Source organism: Henckelia pumila, chromosome 1, assembly GCF_033568475.1.
Source record: "Henckelia pumila isolate YLH828 chromosome 1, ASM3356847v2, whole genome shotgun sequence".
Classification (NCBI taxonomy): Eukaryota; Viridiplantae; Streptophyta; class Magnoliopsida; order Lamiales; family Gesneriaceae; genus Henckelia; species Henckelia pumila.
Genome location: NC_133120.1, coordinates 105,367,976 through 105,391,053, shown reverse-complemented (window position 1 = coordinate 105,391,053; position 23,078 = coordinate 105,367,976). Strand labels below are relative to the sequence as shown.

The 23,078-nt window shown below is 33.6% G+C and overlaps 1 protein-coding gene across 1 annotated transcript; it reads right to left on the bottom strand.

Moving 5' to 3' along the window:
• Positions 1-3,582: 3,582 nt before the first annotated feature.
• On the bottom strand, positions 3,583-4,540 carry LOC140871439 (endochitinase EP3-like). The gene is made up of 2 exons (XM_073273949.1): positions 4,123-4,540; positions 3,583-4,007 (listed from the first exon to the last, which is right to left on the bottom strand). The coding sequence occupies exons 1-2, from the start codon at positions 4,538-4,540 to the stop codon at positions 3,583-3,585; spliced, it is 843 nt and encodes a 280-aa protein (XP_073130050.1).
• Between the last annotated feature and the right edge of the window lie 18,538 nt (positions 4,541-23,078).

Here is a 23,078-nt window from a genome sequence, read left to right as displayed (position 1 = left end):
TGGTTTTCTACCAAAACAGTTTGATTATTTCAGTCGATTATTTCGATTTTGATACTATTTTCAAAATTAATAATATAAATATGTTGTAAAATATAATATGTTATATATTTACATTATTTCTTAGTAAAACTTTTTAAAATAAAATTTAAATGAAATACATAAACAAAAATCAACTAAAAATTATATTAAACAATCATCAATTAACCAATTATAAATAAAAAAAAATTGAATTACATAAACAACAATCAACTAAGAACTATTAAAAATGATTATTCATTTACTAAATATCATCTCATAACATATATAATATAAATACAAATATAAATAAATTACTAATTTAATGAAATTTTGGTTTTTTCGGTCGGTTCGGTTTTGACATATATAATCCAAATTCGAACCAAATAAACTTCGATTTTAAGATTTATATCCGAATTATAAAATATGGTTTTCGGTTCGGTTCAATTCGGTTCGATGTTTGATTTTTTCGGTTTGAAATTACGATTTTTTTAATTTTATCCAAAATTTGAACGCCACCCACTTATTACCAATTAATTCAAAACAAACGCATCTCATACTTTGGCTCTTATTTTAAGAATTCCACCTTTAATCTTTGTATTTCCTTCTAAAATATATTTTGTGAGAGTTGACTTAAGTCAATTAGACAATGAGATTGAACAGTATTATAGAAGCTAGGCTACTGAAGGACGGAAATTACAAAGTTGACTTCAAGTCAACAGACATGACATTTTAATTACGTACCTAGCTTCTTTTTTTTTTTTTTGACGGCAAATTTACGTACCTAGCTAGAATAATAGCATCCATTATTTATTGCAATTAATTTATATATAATATAATAAATCAAATGAGAGAATTCTATACGATAAAAATCAATGTACGTACATAAGCTAGTGTTTTGGAGAGTTTATAAAAAGCATTTTTCTTCTTTTTTTTTGACAAAATTTCAAATTTTTCAAAATTTTGTTAAGAAAAAACCTGAAAAGTGCTTTCGAGAAGCTCTCCTAAAAACTATCTAAAATTACACTATAACCCATTTTACTTTTTCCAATAAATAAAAATAATAATTATGCCACACACATATATGATCGATGTGTTAGAGATGTGAGACACTAGTCAAAAGTGAATCACCACAAAAGCTATCACCTTCAAAGGTTACCATAGCTTTTGATGTGGATGTATGGTTTCTCAATATCATATATGTGTTGTATATAAAAAAATATATAAAATAAAAAATAATAATAATTAGTTCATTAGATATATATCATTGAGAGCCAATAGATCATTCCCAAAATGCAATAATACTTTGACTTGACTGCATCTCTGCATCTCTGGGTCACAACTTTCCCATTGGGCAGAAAAACTTCAAGCTAGTCGAACCCATAATTTACTTAACTTCACATGTAAAATCGTGGACCAGATTTTTTCTATGAGAAAGTAGGAAATATTTATTCATGATTTTAGAGCTAATAACAAAATGTTCGACGAAATTAATTTTAAAAAAAACAAATAAAGAGCAACTAGATGTGAAACATAAGATTAGACTTGATTATTTATAAGAATAAATAAATCTTGAATGGCTAGATATATATTTATTTTGAAGATGCCAAAATTAAGTTCGTCAAATAATTAATTAGGAGATCGAAAAAATTACTATAATTAGGAGATCGAAAAAATTACTATAACTGGCTCAAAAAAAAAAATTACTATAAGAATAAATTTGAGAAACTTGACTACTTAAACTATCGTAATGACTGCTGTGGCAGCCAAAATTCTAATAATTGGGAACGTGTTGGGAGTGACATTAACACAATACTATTGCATGTACAAAAACTAATGATATTGTTTCCAAAACAAAAAACAAAAAACAAAAAACAAAACAAATGATAGATTCGACCCATGCATAGAGGTTTGATTTGGAAATGATATGTGGTTATCTATATGGAAAATTATTTTTTGGTTCCCTATGTTTGTCACTTTGCGATTTCAGTTTTTTATATTTTTAGATTTTAGTTTTAGTTCGCTATCTTTATTTTTTTTAGCAATTTTAGTCCTTTTTCCGACGTGGTGCTGACGTGGCACCAATTCAGTGCTGATGTGAAGCTGACGTGTACAGTTCCACGTAAATATTTTCGAATAAAAAGGACCGAAATTGCCAAAAATCGGAACATGCAGGACTAAAACTAAAATATGAAAACATAGAGGACCAAAATCGCAAAGTGACAAACATACATGACCAAATTTACAGTTTCCCTTATCTATATTTTGCCCGTAATCGAAAGAATTGTGGTATTTTAATCTGAATGAAAAATTGAAGAAAACGTGGGAAATATTTAATTAAAAGTTTGTTATATATTTTGCCTTTAATAATAATATATGAGTATTTTTTATGAAAATTTTAAAACAGGTTTCACCAATATATCAAAACTTAATTATTTGAGTTTAATTTTAATTAATCGTATATTCGTATAGCTATAGACAATGAAAACATTGAAAAGCATGGAAAGCACTTAGAAAATCTTAATTAATTTGTACGAGTGAAAATTGCAACTTTTTTAATGGCTACTTCATTTCTTTGAATCCAGAAGCGACGACGGTTTGTAATAAAGGTAAATTAAACGTCAAACTGCAGGAATATTTGATAATTGTTCGGACATATTTTTATTATAACATCGATCTGACTTGTAAGTCGAGATTGTTTTTCTTACCTGAACAATAAAGCCGACAAGATTATTTTAAGGGAATATTGATTTTTTGGTCATATATGTTTGTCAATTTGCGATTCTGGTCCTGATTCCGGTTCTTTAAGTAAACATAGAGGATCGAAATCGCAAAGTGACAAAGTTACCGGACCAAAATTAAAAATTGTAATTTTCCTTTATTTTAATAAAATTATAATATTTTCTTCAGCATTTTTTATGACGTGGTTACATTTGCAAAATAAAAATAAGATTGATCGAAAACTTCTTATTGAATGTATAATACATTCACTAAAATTCATAACTTTAGTCGCATATTTATCATTTTATTATAGTTTCTAATTTCAAATAATAAAAAATAACTATAAAATTACTAAATCAACCTCACTAAAATTTTGTCCGAGCAGATTGATTTTTAATCATATGGGCTAAGCTAATTTCATGTATTTCTAATATCCAACCTGATTAAAAAAATCGAGCTAAAATAATATTTAACCTATATTAAGTTTTGAAGACAAATAAGAAAGATTGAGTATCAATTTAAGTTTTTCTGATTTTTCCATACACAATGGAAGTAACGTAGATCTTTTGGAGGCTTTACCTCTGTCCCTTATTAGTGTACATGTAAAACATGGTAGTTTAGATACTTGATCAATGGATATAAATGGTTATTGTTTAAAAAAAAAAAGAAAAAAAACTAGTCAACTCATTAAAAATAAATTAACATAAAATATCGAATTATAAATACAAACTAACATTAAAAAAATACAAATTCCTAATTAAAAGAGAACCAAAAAAAACAAACCATAAAATGCAAAAGGCAAAAGCTACTATTCTTATGAAACAACCAGTAATCTATTTTAGAGCTTTAACAACTAAGATCAGTACCAGGATCAACTCCAAGTTTATCACAATATTCTAGATAATAGCCCACCCTGGCTCTAACCGTGCTAGGATTCACTCCATCGCATTCACGGGGGCCGTTAATGGCACGAATCGTTCCACCAAAACCCTGCCCCGAAGTTATAATTTGGTGACATTGATTCATCCAAAACCAAAGGGCCGTCTTGAATGATATGATTCGATCCCTGGCCACGATATCTGGATCGTTAAGCCCGTCGAAACCTATGCTTTCTCCTGCAGCTCCATAGTTATAGTTCCATGACAGTTGTATCGGACCTCGCCCGTAGTAACCCTTGTCCCATTTGCATGGATACTCTGTGTTTTGAGTGTCGCAGTATTCACCACTTGCTGCTTTTGATGGACCATTTATCTCTTCTATGTAGCACATAACTGGACATTAATGCAATAGTTATTTAGAAAGCGTATGGGAAAATTATACAATTATTGAAACCAAGCATATGAAAATATATATGACCTTTTGAATAATAATTAATTTCCTACTTACATCCTGACTCAAGCGTGACATGAGCGAAAAATGCTGCTATTTCCCTCTTTGAATCGTCCGTAGAGCCAACGGCCCCGAAGTCAGGGTATGAACTAAGCGCTTCAAGAAAGGCATCCCGAGTATAGAATCCTTTCCCGGGGCACTCTCCATCAGCTTGATCAAGTATTCCATTAAAGAATTCATCGGTCACGATACCGGAAACCCCGTTATTTTGAGATGAGTAGCAGCGGCCTCCTCTGCAGCCACTGCCACAATATGCGTCACCTGTGCCGCAATAACCATATTGGCTGCAGCACTCTTGTGGTGCGCAACCACACTTCTGGCCCGAAACCCCTCCTGGACGAGTTTCGAATACGGTCATGAGAATAAATATGGCTAAAAAGAAGAGTACTGCTCTCGCTTTTTTAAGTGAAAGCATTTTAGTGTAAAGTGAGGAGTTTGGATATATAGGTGATGTTCAAGTGTTGGCTTGCTGGGGGTAATTAAATATGCAACTATTTATAGATCAGTTGTGTACGATATTGCAAGAATGACACAGTCAAATTTATTATTTTTTTAAATATATATATATAATTATTATATATCATTTTGGATTTTTATACGAGGACAGTGGGAAGCTAATAAAAAGAAGTTACAGAAATTAATGATGTAGAAGATTTGGACTCTAACTTATGAAACCTTGTAGCAAAAACAGAAAAATGTTATAGGTATGAACGTTATATAAGGGTACACGTAGTTAAAATTACAAAATTATCAAAACGAAAAGATTTTTTCATTAGTACACGTACATATGATCAGATAATTTTGTATGTATGTAATTTTCATTGTTCCATAACACAATTCAATAAAAAAAAAATCATAACTCAAACAATCATAACTTAAGTTGGAGAATTAATTTGTTTCAATTTTGAATATATTTATAAAATATTAATAAATACAACTGGCGAGCTACTGACGGAAATAATTTAAGCTTTTACAATTGATCACTCCAATGCTATAATATTGCCTGCACATTTTTGGTTACTTCACACATTATGTAAGAAATGTATATATAGCTCATAATTTTTAAAGGATTGGCATGGAGATGAAACTGGTGTCGTCGAATGCTTGTGCGTAATTGTTTGGAATATAATGGGTCTAGCGCGTCAGTTTGGACTTGGTCAAAAATAAACACATATTTTTTTATACACAAAAGTTTTGTGACACTACCGCGATACATAAAAAATATTAGTTTTTATGTCAAATTAAATATTACTTTTCATTATATGTACAGAGTGGATTGACTCATTTCAAATATATATATATATATATATATATATGTTTGTGAGATTATCTTACGGCAGAACTGCTCCTTTTCAATGAAGTTGAGTAGTACTTAAGGCACCGTTCTGTTCACTGTATTACTTATATATGTATAATTCATCTCATCACATCTCACGTTCTTCTCATCATATTATTTATCCATATATTAACTATTTATTTTACATCAATCAAATCATTAATTATTTATTTCATATCAATCAAATCATTGAATTCAAATTACTATATTACTCCTTTAAATAATATAATTTCTATTTTATTTATTAATAAAGGGCAAAATAGTCATTTAACATTTTTATATAAAATTTTATCAATCAAATCAAATAAACTATAATTTATCAGTCAAATCCAATACTATTTTAACTATCATTTTTTATTTATTTTTTATTACATTATATTACTTATCTATATATTACTTATATCATACTTCAAACCAAACTGTGCTAAGTGAGTTTAACTACAAAGTGTTATAATAGATTTGCACATTTATCTATTAGGATTTTGAGAACACTTAACATGAATCCCAATTAATCACGCTTTATATATAATAAATATTAATATTTTATTTTAAAAAATGATAGAAATTTATTCGAAATTAAACTTGAAATAAATGTAAAAGTTGAAAGCGTATAGTGAGAATTATCATTTCGTTTTCGCTTGGGACAATATTATCTTATTTAGATAGAATACTCTTCAATTGGGACATCTCCATTAATTAAGATGGCATGTGTGTACAGAATTTCTAGGGCACAAAATTTTTTTTAAAATAAGAAATAAGAATTCTAAATAGTAGAATTTTTATGTAATATAGTATTTTAAAAAGTAATTAAATGTTTGTTCATTTTCAAAATAAAATGTCAGTTGTATCTCCATGCTTAGCTTCCCACAAGTAAAATATGTAACTTTTAGTAATTTTGTCTAATGATTTTATATATGTGTGTGTGTGTTTTGAACACAAAATATTTGTGAGTGTAGAAGAACGTGCGTTGAAGCATTCAAATTTGGCCCACATTGGAATTCATATCTTTATGGAAAAATTGTTTTTTTAGTTATATATGTTTGTCACTTTGCGATTTTGGTCCTCTATATTTTTAGATTTTCGTTTTAGTCCGTTATCTTTATTTTTTTGGCAATTCTAGTCCTTTTTTGATGTGTTGTTGATGTGGCACCAATACAATGTTGATGTGGAGTTGACGTGTATAGTGACACGTAGTCGTTTTCGAATAAAAAGGATCGAAATTGTCAAAAATCAAAACATGCAGGACTAAAACTAAAATATGAAAACATAGAAAACCGAAATCGTAAAGTAACAAACATAAAGGACCAAAATTACAATTTTTCCTTATTTATATGTGATTGGCAGTTGTTACCCCGAGAAAATATTTCAACCTGAGCCCGTTTATAATGGGTCTACCAGATATGACCAGGGCTGGTATTTTATGGGCCGACTTGGGCTGGGCTAAATGGCCGCATGCATCTTTTTCGAGTTTAGGTAGGACTCTAATATATATGAGATAAGCCTGGATCTTTTCAAATATTCACGAGATAGAGATAAGCTTACAGAGGAACCAATGGATGAAGAGTTCTAGTCCAAGACATGTTATAATTCTACTAGGTAACTTATTATTCTTTTCCTATAAATACATGTATTGTTATGGTTGCACTATTCATTATTCATTATTACCACTATTCATTATTCATTACTTACTCTTCATTATTCATCACACATTCACTCTCACTTTTACATTCACGCACTCATATCTCTCAGTTTTCGCATTAATCATACCTTCTGCCTTCAAAACGCTGACTTAGGCATCGGAGGGGTCACGCCGAAAACACTTTCGGCGCCCCTTAACCTAGCTGTTGCTTGTGCAGTTCTGCCATACCCGACCCGACTTGCTCTATAAAGGAATTGGAGGATCCATTCTAACAGACCGAACCCGAGGTAAAATTCCGACATCATCAATTGGCGCCGTCTGTGGGAATTTGAAAACAAAGGGTTAAGATGGTGAGTACAAGAGAAGAAACAAATTTTGGATTCTTGCATGGCTTGCACATTAGAAACATGAGAAAATCATTGAAATTAATTGAACCGTCGGATCGGGTTCAAATTTTGTATGCATATTCATGAATATGTTTTCTAAGATCTGAACGGTGGAGATCGTGATTGGTTGCCTTTAGAATCAGATCTGAACGGCCGAACAGATTCCGCTCTCTCACACAGCTTCTATGTGTTCTTCGTGGGGCTTGCCTATCACAATATTGAAGAAATCACAGAAATTAATTGAACCGTCGGATCGGGTTCAAATTTTGTATGAATATTCATGAATATGTTTTCTAAGATCTGAACGGTGGAGATCGTGATTGGTTGTCTTTAGAATCAGATCTATACGGCCGAACAGATTCCGCTCTCTCGCACAGCTTCTATGTGTTCTTCGCGGGGTTTGCATATCAGTATCTTGCAAAAATCACAAGAATTAATTTATCCATCGGATCAAGTTCAAATTTTATATACATATTTATGAATATGTTTTCTAAGATCTGAACGGTGGAGATCGTGATTGGTTGCCTTTAGAATCAGATCTGAACGGCCGAACAGATTCCGCTCTCTCACACAGCTTCTATGTGTTCTTCGCGGGGTTTGCATATCAGTATCTTGCAAAAATCACAAGAATTAATTTAACCATCGGATCAAGTTCAAATTTTATATACATATTCAGTAATATGTTTTCTAAGATCTGAACGGTGAAGATTATGATTGGTGGCTTTTAGAATCAGATCTGGACCGCCGCACAGATGCCGCTCCCTCGCACAAATTCTATGTGTTCTATCAGAATCTTGTAAAAATCATAAGAATTAATTGAACCGTCGGATCGAGTTCAAAGTTGAACATCTTGATACTGATTTTGGACGGTGGGGATCAATTTTCGTTGCTACATCAAGTCGGTTCTTTGATCAAAGAATATAAGATTTTATCTTACAGTCCAAAGTCATGTCATCGACAACGCATGAATAAGATAAGTATTTCAATAATCTTTATGTTCGAATTAAATTATTAAATTTTTATTTATTATCATTATTAATAATATTATGAGGCATCTTCTACTATCAAAATTACATGATTGTTTTCTTGTGATCAAATTTGTTGGACTTCTCTTTCCTTGTATTATTTTATGACATCGGGCGTGCAATCTCGCAGTAAGGCCCAATTATATCATATCGGGCATGCCATCTCGCTATAAGGCCCAATTATATCACATCGGGCATGCCATCTCGCTATAAGGCCCAATTATATCACATTGGGCATGCAATCTCGCTGTAAGGCCCAATTATATCACATCGGGCATGCAATCTAGCAATAAGGCCCAATTTATGGTTCAACACTTTACAAAGCCCACGTCAGTGGCATCAAAAATCCACAACAGTGGTCTCAAAGCCCAGGCAGGTCTGGCACTCAAAGCCCACGTCAGTGGCATCAAAAATCCACAACAGTGGTCTCAAAGCCCGGGCAGGTCCGGCACTCAAAGCCCACGTCAGTGGCATCAAAAATCCACATCAGTGGTCTCAAAGCCCAGGCAGGTCTGGCACTCAAAGCCCACGTCAGTGGCATCAAAAATCCACAACAGTGGTCTCAAAGCCCAGGCAGGTCTGGCACTCAAAGCCCACGTCAGTGGCATCAAAAATCCACAACAGTGGTCTCAAAGCCCGGGCAGGTCCGGCACTCAAAGCCCACGTCAGTGGCATCAAAAATCCACATCAGTGGTCTCAAAAAGCCCACGTTAGTGGCATCAAAGCCCACATCAGTGGTTTCAAAGCCCAGGCAGGTCTGGCACTCAAAGCCCACGTCAGTGGCCCACATCAGTGGTTTCAAAGCCCGGGCAGGTCCGGCGTCAAAAGCCCACATCAGTGGCATCAAAAGCCCACATTAGTGGCATCAAAAAGTCCACATCAGTGGCGTCATAAATCTACGTCAATGGTATTCTCCAAAGCCCGACCAAGCTCGGCATCATGTAATCCCACGCAACTCGTGGTTATCCTAAAAGCCCGATCCGCTCGTCAACATCAATTGTCATTTATTGCTCTTTATTTGAGCTCGGTTTCATCAGGTTGTCGTCTATTGCTCTTTATTCGAGCTCGGTTCTAATCAATTGTTATCTACAACTCTTTATTTGAGCTCGGGGTCCGGTCTACAATCTTGGTCTAAACTCATTCTTATTTTAGACCAGTTCGGGAGGTACTATTGTTACCCCGAGAAAATATTTCAACCTGAGCCCGTTTATAATGGGTCTACCAGATATGACCAGGGCTGGTATTTTATGGGCCGACTTGGGCTGGGCCTAATAGGCCGCATGCATCTTTTTCGAGTTTAGGTAGGACTCTAATATATATGAGATAAGCCTGGATCTTTTCAAATATTCACGAGATAGAGATAAGCTTACAGAGGGACCAATGGATGAAGAGTTCTAGTCCAAGACATGTTATAATTCTACTAGGTAACTTATTATTCTTTTCCTATAAATACATATATTGTTATGGTTGCACTATTCATTATTCATTATTACCACTATTCATTATTCATTACTTACTCTTCATTATTCATCACACATTCACTCTCACTTTTACATTCACGCACTCATATCTCTCAGTTTTCGCATTAATCATATCCTCTGCCTTCAAGACGCTGACTTAGGCATCGGAGAGGTCACGCCGAAAACACTTTCGGCGCCCCTTAACCTAGCTGTTGCTTGTGCAGTTCTGCCATACCCGACCCGACTTGCTCTATAAAGGAATTGGAGGATCCATTCTACCAGACCGAACCCGAGTGTACTCAATTACATGTACATGTTCATTTTGCATTTAGCAATACGACAATATTATAATTGAGTCAAACCAAATTAAAATATTGTTTGATTCATTAATCTTTACAAAAACAAAACTTTTACCGACTATATGTTAGATCATTTACACATGAAATAAAAGTTTTGGTAACTATAACTTTCATCTAAGTATTTCACGATCAACAGTGATTTGATTTAATATATATTATCTGTGCTGTATATTAAGGTGTTTGCAAATGATTTAAAAAAAAAAGAATTTTTTTAAGTATATGCAAGCACTAGCTACCTTAATTTTTTTTTAATTAGTGTTTGTGAGGACGACTTCACGAACCCAATGATCACGGCTACGCCGGGTTAATTAAGTTAACCCTTCATCCGAACTATATATTGTTAGAGTAGATGTCCTGCAAACCAAATATTGGTCAGAGATTTTATTGACTCAAGAGTAATAACAATCTTTATTTTAATATAATTAATCTTTTATTTGGCATTTTCTTTATCTGTATACCCATGCAAGTTGCATAGATAAAGACCTAGAATATACTATAGTAAGATATGAGGTTGTACATATGATGACAATCATGAAACACATATTATTAATTACTGTATATTCTAAATCAAGTTCCTAGTCGATTGAGCTGTTCAAAATAAGGATAAGGATCGCTCGAGCTTGAGACTAAAATCTGTGATGATGTGTACCACGTTTCATTGGTATGGACATAGAGATGTTCAATCATACAGATTGGTGCTCATACAATGAGTTCACTGAACTACCCTCCCTCGGACTTCCCAAGTGGTTATCATTCATCGAGTGGATAAGTCCGTGGTTATGGTTGTACACCATTAGTCCTTACGACCCGGAACAACACTGAGGCTCTACATGCTAGGACTTTACTTTGACTCGTTTACCGACTCCATAAGGGTCATCAGGTGGCGAGGTTGGGTACAGTTGCGACACATGTAGGAGCCAGTACATTGTAGTCGGGGATTCACCGCTCACCTATGAGTGTGGATATCCTATGTGATAAAATGAGATAATAGTGCATGGAATCTCTGGCCAGAGTGTAATATGTGTAGTAGAGTAAAGTGTTTACCAAGTTACACATGCGATGCCACTATGTATTCTCAAAGACATCACATCGTTATCGAAATTCACATGCAACCCTCGATGAACCAATGGTTGCAGTTTTGATCGGGATATATGAGATGAAGGGACTGTACTGTACGTTAACCATAATCGACTGGTTCTTGCAGACACTATCAGTGATACCTAGGGAATCATGGGGCGGTGCTACTTAACGCTCTTACCATGATTCGATGGGTTAAATCAAAAATAAGTTCTGACATTTTATGATCAAGGAGTTGATGCATAGAAGGAGGCTAATAAGGGTAAGCCTGGACCCACAGCTAGCTGTATCCCTGAACCATTAAGGGTTATACAAGTACTGATTTCCCTATTCCCGTTGAGATAATAAATTCAAAGAGTTGAATTTATGATAAATAAATTTGACTGGATCGATAGATAAGCTTTATAAATGGTTTATAAAGGCTTATAGAAATTTTGAGAGCAAAATTAATTAAAAAGGTTTAATTAATTTTTCCGAGTTGGACTCGAATTTAAGGACTAACACAATATATATATATAAAAACATATATATAGATATATATATATATATATGATATATATATATATATGATATATATATATATGGATATATATAATAAATATATATTTATGGATATATTATTATAATAATTTAAAAAAAAAGGAATTAATGAGTTGTCGGGAGACAACTCATTAAATACATTGCAATTGTGAATTGCAATCAGAATTTGATTCATTCAATTTCCTTCGGCTTCCCCTCTGCTCTCTCTGTTTTCGCTCTGGTTAATTAGAATTGATACGATCAATTCTTAAGTTCGATTTCAACGCAAAATTTCTTCTTCTTTTAAGTGCAATTTAGAAGAGGAACAGGAAATCCGGTCGTGGACCTGATTCGGAGATTAAAGAAAGGAGATAAACCAGTTGATCGTTCGTAGGGATTTACAACAAGAGCTATTTTTGAAATCGTTTCGAAATAGTTGGAGCCATCGTCAATCTTTTAAGATTGATAGGTATAAATTCATATACTCCCTATGAATGATTTATTTAAATCATATGAGTGTCCAAGCATATTTTGAACGCCAAAATTTATTTTTAAACTTTCGCTGCGCCTTGGGCACGATAGAGATCCGAGATCCAACAATGGTATCAGACCCAAGTTCTCTATATCGTATGGTTTATTTCATGTTGAGTATTTTGATTTCTAACCGCATAAGAAAATTAATAAAATCGCAAAATCATATTATTATTATTTTTAAAGTTTAAATATATATATATATATATATATATAGATATATATATGTATGCGATACATATATATATGGATATATGATATTTATATATATATATTTGTATGCGATACATATATATGAATATATCATTAATATATATATGTTTAAATATATATATATATATATATATATATATATATATTAATAATGATAATAATAAATATGTGGGACATATATGTTTAAATATATATATATATGATATATATATATACATATATATATATATATATATATTGATAATGATAATAATAAATATGGTAGGCCATACTTCACCTTCCCATATTTATTGATATCCAAATGGTTCGGGTAGTCAAAATATCGGGATGCCAAAAGGTTTTGGACCCAATGCGATTTTAAAATTATAAATTTTCTTATGAAATAAATAATTGGAATGTGATTCTAATTATTTATAGTAAAAAGAGTTTTACAAGAAATCAATTATTATTGAATTAATTAGAAATTAAATAAAGAAGTTTATTTAATTTATTAATTCGTTTAATAATTGTGGCGGTTAGTGATAAAATAACAAGATACATGAAATTGATGAATTATATAATATGTGATATTATATGCATGAAGGATGATCGAGAGACATGATCAATGTGCTAGGTGTATGTTAAGATATTTTTCATGTCTCAACTTGTATAATTTTATTTGATAAAATTAAAGTGAGCCTGGTTTATGGCTCGTTTTCACCCTTGATATGTATCTCTTATGTGCCATGGCTATTCAAATGTAAATATTTGTAATAGTGGGAGATCAATATTGGAAGATGGTGGACCCGATGATTAAGATGACGACATGTAAAATATTGAAAGCTTATGTAATAAGTTGCATTTGCATCCCTGCATTTACCTAGGATTTGGACCTTGATCCATGCTTGGCTCGCATGGATCAAATAGTATTGGCAATCGATCATCCTTATTTAATTGACATATTATGATATATGCGATATATAATAATATGCATGTATGTATATTATTCGATAATATAGTTGCATGAATCCGGCAAACATACAAAATCATGGCACACGATTTTAAATAAAATGATGAGACAATTTCAAAATTAAAATCTCTCATTTTGAATATGATTCAAAATTTATATCAAGCCATAAAAATAAAAATTAAAAGAGTTTAATTTATTCTTGTCTTTCATCAACGGTGGTTGCATGATGAACGCTACCCGCGGTCAGTGTCTGGCTCATATTATTGGGGAGACCTGGACGCCGAAAAGCTGTGACTTTCACTGACATAGGTGATGTGAATTGGGTGGAACTCCCATGAATTCGGCTCATATTATTGAGGGAACTCATGGCGACCGTCCACTACGATTCAACATTGATGGGTCGGCTTGAAACTCGAAGATAAACGACGTCATATTATTGGGTCCTTATCAAGAGTAAGACGAAACACGTAGAGGTTGCATGGGGATGCAATTGGGCTCTACCTTTTAGAAATTATGATTGGCTGATATTATTCGGGATCATAGTTGTCTAGATTGGACTCTACGTGCTCACTAAGAAAATACGATTTCCCGTTTTCATCAGAGGGTGGTGAAAATGTCAAAATAGTGGGAGTAAATTTATAAAATTAAAGTCCATATTTTATATCTTATAATTATTTTAAAATAATTAGTAACGATTATCTGTTTTCAATTTCAGTATGTTTAAGATGTCGACACGCAATCCACTTTCTGCTATTCTCGAACAAAACAAGCTAACCGGACCTAATTATCAAGACTGGCTAAGAAATCTAAAGATTGTTCTGAACTCTGAGAGGATTGCGTAAGTGCTTGAAAAGAAGCCACCGAAGGAAGCAGCTCCTAACATTAGTGAGACTGAGTTAGCCAAGCTTGAGAAATGGTGGGACCATGATCTCCAAGCTAAGAGCTACATCCTGGCTTCTATGTCGAATGAACTGCAAAGGCGGTTCGAGGATGCTGCGAATGCTGCTGACATTCACTTTCATCTGAAAGAGTTATACGGTGTTCAAACTCGATCAGAAAACACACAACTGTGAAAGAACTCATGACTACACGCTTGCGAGAAGGGGCTTTGGTCCATGAGCATGGTGTTAGGATGATTGGGTTAGTTGAGAAATTAGTGGGGCTCGATGTGGTTATGCCTCATGAGCTCTCGACTGATATTCTCTTGTTGTCTTTACCTTTCTCGTTCGACGGATTTGTGGTTAATTTTAATATGAACAAGATAGAGACCACCCTTGAAGAGTTGGTAAATATGCTTTTTAATTATGAGGCCACAATCAAGAAAGAAAAGTCTGTTATGCTTTTGGGCTCATCGTCTGGGACGAAAAAGGGAGCCCAAAACAAGGGAAAGAAGCGTTCTGCCCCTGCAGTTAAGAACAAGCCTAATAAGAAGCCATACAAGAAACCTGCTCTAGGGCCCAAAAGGCCAAATAAATCAGAACAAGTCTGTTTCCACTACAACAAGCCTGGACATTGGAGGCGTAATTGCACTGAATATCTTGCCCAGAAGCATTCTGGCCATGGTATGTTTTATATTGAAATTAATATCTCAATGATCTTCTTCTTGGGTATTGGATACCGGATGTGCTTCTCATCTATACAATGATTTGCAGGTGATGACAAGAAGCAAGAAACTTAGAGAATGTGAGACCTTTCTAAGACTTGGAAATGGAGCAAGGGTTGCTGCCAAGGCCAAAGGAGATATTATTTTAATATTAAACAATGATTTTAAGTTGCTTTTGAGAGATGTTTTGTATGTTCCTGATATGGTTAAAAACATTATTTCTATTTCTATGCTTGATAGATATGGTTATTCTTGTATTTTTGCAAAAGGTGTTTGCACTATATATAAGAATGAATGTTTGATTGGAACTGGTGAATTACAAAATGATTTCTATGACTTAAAATTAAAAGATATTCCATTAAACAATGTCCAAACAATAACAACAAACAAAAGAAGACAAGATAGTCAAAACCCTGCACATATATGGCACGCTAGACTAGGTCATATTTCACAAAGAAGGATGCACAAGTTAGTGGGAGAGGGCATGTTCGACATGTCAGATATAAACTCTCTACCTACTTGTGAATCTTGTCTGAAAGGAAAAATGACCAAGACTCCCTTTAATGGGAATGTAGAACGTGCACATGGTCTTTTGGATTTGATCCACACAGACGTATGTGGCCCGCTAAATGTTAGCACTAAATTTGGGCAGTCCTACTTCATTACTTTTACTGATGATTTTTCGAGGTATGGGTATGTGTATTTGATGAAATACAAGTCTGAAGCATTTGAAAAGTTCAAAGAATTCAGATCTGAAGTAGAGAAACAATTGGGTAAAAGTATTAAAACACTCCGATCTGATCGAGGTGGAGAATACTTGAGTACTGAATTTTTGGACTATCTTAAAGAGAAAGGGATTCTCTCACAGTGGACTTCACCAGGAACGCCACAATTGAATGGTGTTTCTGAACGTCAAAATCGAACTTTGATGGACATGGTTCGATCTATGATGGGATTCACTGAATTGCCTAGATCGTTTTGGGGCTTTGCGCTTGAAACTGCGGCAATGTTGTTGAATAATGTCCATACGAAGGCAGTGGATAAAACACCATATGAGATATGGATGGGAAAGGTTCCCAAATATTCTTATCTAAGAATATGGGGATGTCCTGCTTATGTGAAGCAGACAGTGGGAGACAAATTGGATAGTAGATCCATTTTGTGCTACTTCGTGGGATATCCAAAGAACTCTGTTGGATATTATTTCTATCATTCAAAAGAAACAAATGTGTTTGTTTCTAGAAATGTCACCTTCTTGGAGAAGGAGTTTCTATTAGATAGAAAAGGCAAAATGATAGAACTCGAGGAAATTTGAGATACACCCACGACTGTAGAAGTTGAACCCAATCTCCAACAGCCAGTAGTTGAATCACACATACCTAGAAGGTCTGAAAGAATAATCAGACCGCCTGCAAGATATACGCTTCTTCATGAACAAGGCCATGATGAGCCTAGTGATGGATGTGATCCACGAAACTTCAAAGAAGCAATATCTGATGCTGAATCATCTAAATGGCTTGAAGCTATGCAGTCCGAAATGGACTCCATGTATTCGAACCAAGTATGGACTTTAGTAGATCCACATGAGGGAATTGTTCTCATAGGATGCAAATGGATTTACAAGAGAAAACTTGGGGCGGATGGGAAGGTATTGACCTTCAAAGCAAGACTAGTGGCAAAAGGTTATAATCAAAGACAAGGAGTTGACTATGAGAAAACTTTTTCACCAGTCGCTATGTTCAAGTCAATTAGAATATTGCTAGCCATCTGCATGGTATGACTATGAAATATGGCAGATGGATATAAAAACAGCATTCCTCAATGGAGACATTAAAGAAGAAATCTATATGTCTCAACCTGAGGGTTTCACATCAGTGAGAAGTGAGCATAAGGTATGCAAACTTCAGAGATCGATCTACGGTCTCAAGCAGGCATCTAGGAGTTGGAATCTCAGATTTGATAACACTATCAAAGAGTTTGGTTTTGTTAAAAATCCTGAGGAACCATGTGTGTACAAGAAAGTTAGTGGGAATGCAGTGACATTCCTAGTACTTTATGTTGATGATATCCTCCTCATTGGTAATGATATAGGATTATTGCAATCAACTAAAGTATGGTTAGCAAGTAAATTCTCCATGAAAGACATGGGTGAAGCATCCTATGTATTGGGAATACAAATCTATAGAGATAGATCAAAAAGGATGTTGGGGCTCACCCAAGTCACGTATATTGATACCATACTTAAAAGATTCTCTATGGAAGAGTCCAAGAGAGGATACTTACCAATGTGTTATGGTGTTACTCTATCTAAATCAATGTGCCCTAAGACTGATGAAGAGATAGAGATGATGACACGTGTTCCCTATGCATCAGCAATTGGTAGTATCATGTATGGTATGATATCAACGCGTCCTGATATAGCATATGCTCTGAGTGTTGCAAGCAGATATCAGGCTAACCCTGGTCCATTGCATTGGAAAGCCGTGAAAGATATTCTTAAGTACTTAAGAAGGACTAAGAATTTGTTCATGATTTATGGGGGTGGAGAATTAAAATTGGAAGGCTATACTGATTCTATCTTCCAATGTGACGTGGATGATTCGAAATCGACTTCTGGTTTTGTATTCATGCTTAATGGTGCTGCTGTCTCTTGGAAGATTTCCAAGCAAGACACAGTTGCGGATTCCATCATTGAGGCCGAATACATAGCAGCATCTGCTGCAGCCAAAGAGGCAGTTTGGATGAGGAATTTTGTCCAAGAGTTGGGCGTTATTCCAAATGGAGTTGATCCAGTCCCCGTGTACTGTGACAACACTGGTGTCATTGCTCAGGCAAAGGAACCAAAGTCTCATCAGCGATCCAAACACATACTGAGGAAATTCTACATCATTCGGGAGATTGTGGGAAGAGGGGACATATCAATCGAGAGAGTTGCCTCTACAGATAATGTTGTTGATCCACTAACAAAGCCCTTGCCAAGACCATTGTTTGAGAAGCATCGTGAAACAATGGGATTAAAACTAATGAGTAGTTGGCTTTAGGGCAAGTGGGAGATTGTTAGAGTAGATGCATTGCAAGCCAAATGTTGGTCAGGGATTTTATTGACTCAAGAGTAATAACAATCTTTATTTTAATATAATTAATCTTTTATTTGGCATTTTCTTTATCTGTATACCCAAGCAAGTTGCATAGATAAAGACCTTGAATATACTATAGTAAGATATGAGGTTGTACATATGATGACAATCATGAAACACATATTATTAATTACTGTATATTCTAAATCAAGTTCCTAGTCTATTGGGCCGTCCAAAATAAGGATAAGGATCGCTCGAGCTCGAGACTAGAATCTGTGATGATGTGTACCACATTTCATTCGTATGGACATAGAGATGTTCAATCATACAGATTGGTTCTCATACGATGAGTTCACTGAACTACCCTCCCTCGAACTTCCCAAGTGGTTATCATTCATCGAGTGGATAAGTCTGTGGTTATGGTTGTACACCATTAGTTCTTACGACCCGGAACAACACTGAGGCTCTACATGCTAGGACTTTACTTTGACTCGTTTACCGACTCCATGAGGGTCATCAGGTGGCGAGGTTGGGTACAGTTGCGACACATGTAGGATCCAGTGCATTGTAGTCGGGGATTCACCGCTCACCTATGAGTGTGGATATCCTATGTGATAAAATGAGATAATAGTGCATGGAATCTCTGGTCAGAGTGTAAGATGTGTAGTAGAGTAAAGTGTTTACCAAGTTACACATGTGATGTCACTATGTATTCTCAAAGACATCACATCGTTATCGAAATTCACATGCAACCCTCGATGAACCAATGGTTGCAGTTTCGATCGGGATATATGAGATGAAGGGACTGTACTGTACGTTAACCATAATCGACTGCTTCTTGCAGGCACTATCAGTGATACCTAGGGAATCATGGGGCGGTGCTACTTAACGCTCTTACCATGATTCGATGGGTTAAATCAGAAATGAGTTCTGACATTTTATGATCAAGGAGTTGATGCATAGAATGAGGCTAATAAGGGTAAGCCTGGACCCATAGCTAGCTGTATCCCTGAACCATTGAGGGTTACACAAGTACTGATTTCCCTGTTCCCGTTGAGATAATAAATTCAAAGAGTTGAATTTATGATAAACAAATTTGACTGGATCGATAGATAAGCTTTATAAATGGTTTATAAAGGCTTATAGAAATTTTGAGAGCAAAATTAATTAAAAGGGTTTAATTAATTTTTCCGAGTTGGACTTGGATTTAAGGACTCACACAATATATATATAAATACATATATATAGATATATATATATATATATATATGATATATATAATAAATATATATTTATGGATGTGGGACCTTATGTTTATAATAATATATTATTTTATTATAATAATTAAAAAAAATAAATTAATGAGTTGTCGGGAGACAACTCATTAAATACATTGCAATTGTGAATTGCAATCAGAATTTGATTCATTCAATTTCCTTCGGCTTCCTCTCTGCTCTCTCTGTTTTCGCTCTGGTTAATTAGAATTGATACGATCAATTCTTAAGTTCGATTTCAACGCAAAATTTCTTCTTCTTTTAAGTGCAATTTAGAAGAGGAACAGGAAATCCGGTCGTGGACCTGATTCGGAGATTAAAGAAAGGAGATAATCCAGTTGATCGTTCGTAGGGATTTACAACAAGAGCTATTTTCGAAATCGTTTCGAAATAGTTGGAGCCATCGTCAATATTTTAAGATTGATAGGTATAAATTCATATACTCCCTATGAATGATTTATTTAAACCATATGAGTGTCCAAACATATTTTGAACGTCAAAATTTATTTTTAAACTTCCGTTGCGCCTTGGGCACGATAGAGATCCAAGATCCAACATATATATATATATATGGCATAATTTTTTCCAAGTTTTTAGTATGACTAGTAATAGGCACGTGCGTTGCACGTGGGAAATCACACGTGGGAACATATATAAAGTAAAATAAATGAGAATGAGAAAATAAAAATAAAATTTAATTATTATAATAAGATTATGAATTTAATTTGAACGTCACATCATCTACGAATGACAAATAATATATTTTTTTTTTCATCCTAACGACTTTGACATCCAATCCATTTATTTGTATTATCACACGTCTTTTTCTTTGAGTAAACGCTGACAGTTTCTCATCATCTTCGATTCAATGAGTTCAGTCATTGCTTGTTTTGGTGGTTGCACATCTTTTATCTTGTTTGTAGATTTTGGTGAATTTTTCTGTTTTTCCTTTCCTCTTCGGTGTCCTTTGTTTTATTTGCGTTTCAGCTTCGAAGATTTTTTGCAACGGCTTTTGGTACACTTCCTGCACAATAGAGAGAGACTTTTTATTTTTAAGTTCTTTATCTATCTTGAAAACAAATGTATGTTCTTCCTTGGTTGGATGGTTAAAAGTATTTGTGATTTGTGCTTCTCCTTCATCTTGTTATCTTATATTTTCAATGTGTTTTATATCATGTAACTCGTAAATATAAAAACTTGAGAATTGTAATTTGCAATCATGTTCACCATGTTGAGCAACTCAATGTACGTATTTATTCACCGAGCAACATTTATACTCTAAAGTCGTCGTATCTTCAAATAATGTAATCCTTGCCCATGTGTCATCTTTCACCGTCATTGTTAATCGAAATCTATAGAGTTTCAATTGGCATCAAAGTGTAAGTAAACATTTTAATATAAATACAATAATTGAATAGGATTACCTCGTTACAATTTAATTTTATCATCAATTCCACAATTGAGAAAATGATTACTTTGGCATGATTTGAGAAAATGCTAGCATGTGTTTTTCAATTAATACAACTTACTACCTCCTTTGTCTTTATGATTGCTTTGAAACAATTAAAACATGCTTCATACCACGGCTTTGCTTTTAATCTCATCACACATAGATGTAAAACAATAATAATGTTCCTATGAAAATAATTAATTTTCTAACATTAATGTGCATGACATTAACATGTTTATGTGAACGTACATAAATCATATAAATCTATTTATAAGTAATATATTATTTAAATATATTTCAGGAAACCGACATTGTTTTTGCACCTACTTCAAAGAAGGATTGTCATCCAACAATTGCTGTAATTTGATCTCACCGCATTCCCTGAATTTGTTTTCTATTTACAATGAATTCAAACTTTCAGCGCCAAAAATTTGTTTGAATGAAAATTTTATAAACCTTAAGTTGATAATTTTCGTTTGAGCACAAGTTAGATTTCAGATTTAGATCAAGTTGAATTTAAACTTGTATTGAAATTTATTTATTATCACAATTTACAATTAATTATTGTTTTTAAAACCATGATTCTACTCATTTTATAGTAAAAATAGAGATATAAGTTGAAAGCTTTGACTAATGATTGGATTATTTATATTCATTAAACATCTGCTTCTTCTTCAATTCTCTTTTTTTTTTAAACATTTGCAAAGACATTAATTAGTTTTTAATTTGTTTTGTATTTTTCCTCTTATGTTATAAGCTTTATGTTTTCTGTGACAATTTTCAAACTAAAACACATTGTGGAGGCTCAGGGATTTCATTGTACCGTTCAAATTTTGGCCACGCTGCTAATACACATATGCCAAGGCATCACAAACATGTCTCATTGCTAGATTCAAATAATTTCAAAATCATATTAATTTGGATAAGTGAGACTGATTCAAATAATTTTCTAAAGTGTATTCGTTAGGATTAGGAATCATTATTCTAGTCTATAACATAACATTACTGTCATTGAACAACATTTTGCGTGAAAAAAATATAACAACATGGGAATAAAGACAAAGATAAAGATGAAATCATCTACAAACATGCATAAGCATATTAAATACTTTTGAATTTAAATTGTAGAAGCAAAATCTTAAGACGATTGAATTTAAATACTACAATGAATAATGAAGCAAATTCCGAAGACGAAGGGCAGACATATTTTTCCCAAGCTCTTAATTTATATAATTATATATGTATGTGCAACACATACAACCCCAATTTTTAAAATTGATCGTATATCTTTAAATTGCATTTGTGCAACACAAGTATGTAAAATATTAAAAATGAGAAATTCACACCTGAGACCATGAGAAGTCATTTACATCCAAAACAAATGTTAACAAATTAAACACAAAACATATAGATAAAATAACAATCCTAAATCCTGAAGGTAATTGATGCTACAATGAAAAATGAATCAAAATCCCAAGACGACGTGGAAACAATTTTTTTGGAACAAAAGCGCTATCTCCAAACTTTTTGGAAGATAAAATTGATGCTTTTCGACCCAATAAAATCTAGAATTTTTGAATTTTTCAAGGGATGAGATGAGAAATTGGACGAATCTTGGCCTAAGCGGATTGAATACATCTTTTCCCATAGCAGATTCACGTGTTTTTTTTTCTCTTTCTCGATTCCATGACCTTATTAATATATTGGTGTCTTTCATCTAAAGAATAGTTTATGTATTTGTGCTTCAATGAATATAACCTATTGCTGGCAATATTATCTGTTGATAAGAAATAGACACATGTTCAGTTCTGATTCACTTGTCTATGCACCATTTTTTTTTTTAATAAATATGTTAATGTTATATGTCATACATCTATACCTTTCCATGAAGTGTTGTGGTCAAAGTTTGTAGAAAAACTTGAATTCTTCTCATTGTAAATGAGCCTGTTGGACCAAAAAATGAGTGTAGGTGCATATGTATACAGTAAACTGATCGTGCCTAAAAAATCTGACTTCGCCTAAAAAAATCTGATTGCAGTAGAGGAAATAAGTGCA

Coding starts and splice junctions, on each gene's coding strand:
- LOC140871439 (XM_073273949.1), bottom strand. CDS start 4,540: ATGCTTTCACTTAAAAAAGCGAGAGCAGTACTCTTCTTTTTAGCCATA. Junction 4,008..4,122: donor TGTCACGCTTGAGTCAGGAT/GTAAGTAGGAAA, acceptor ATTAATGTCCAG/TTATGTGCTACATAGAAGAG.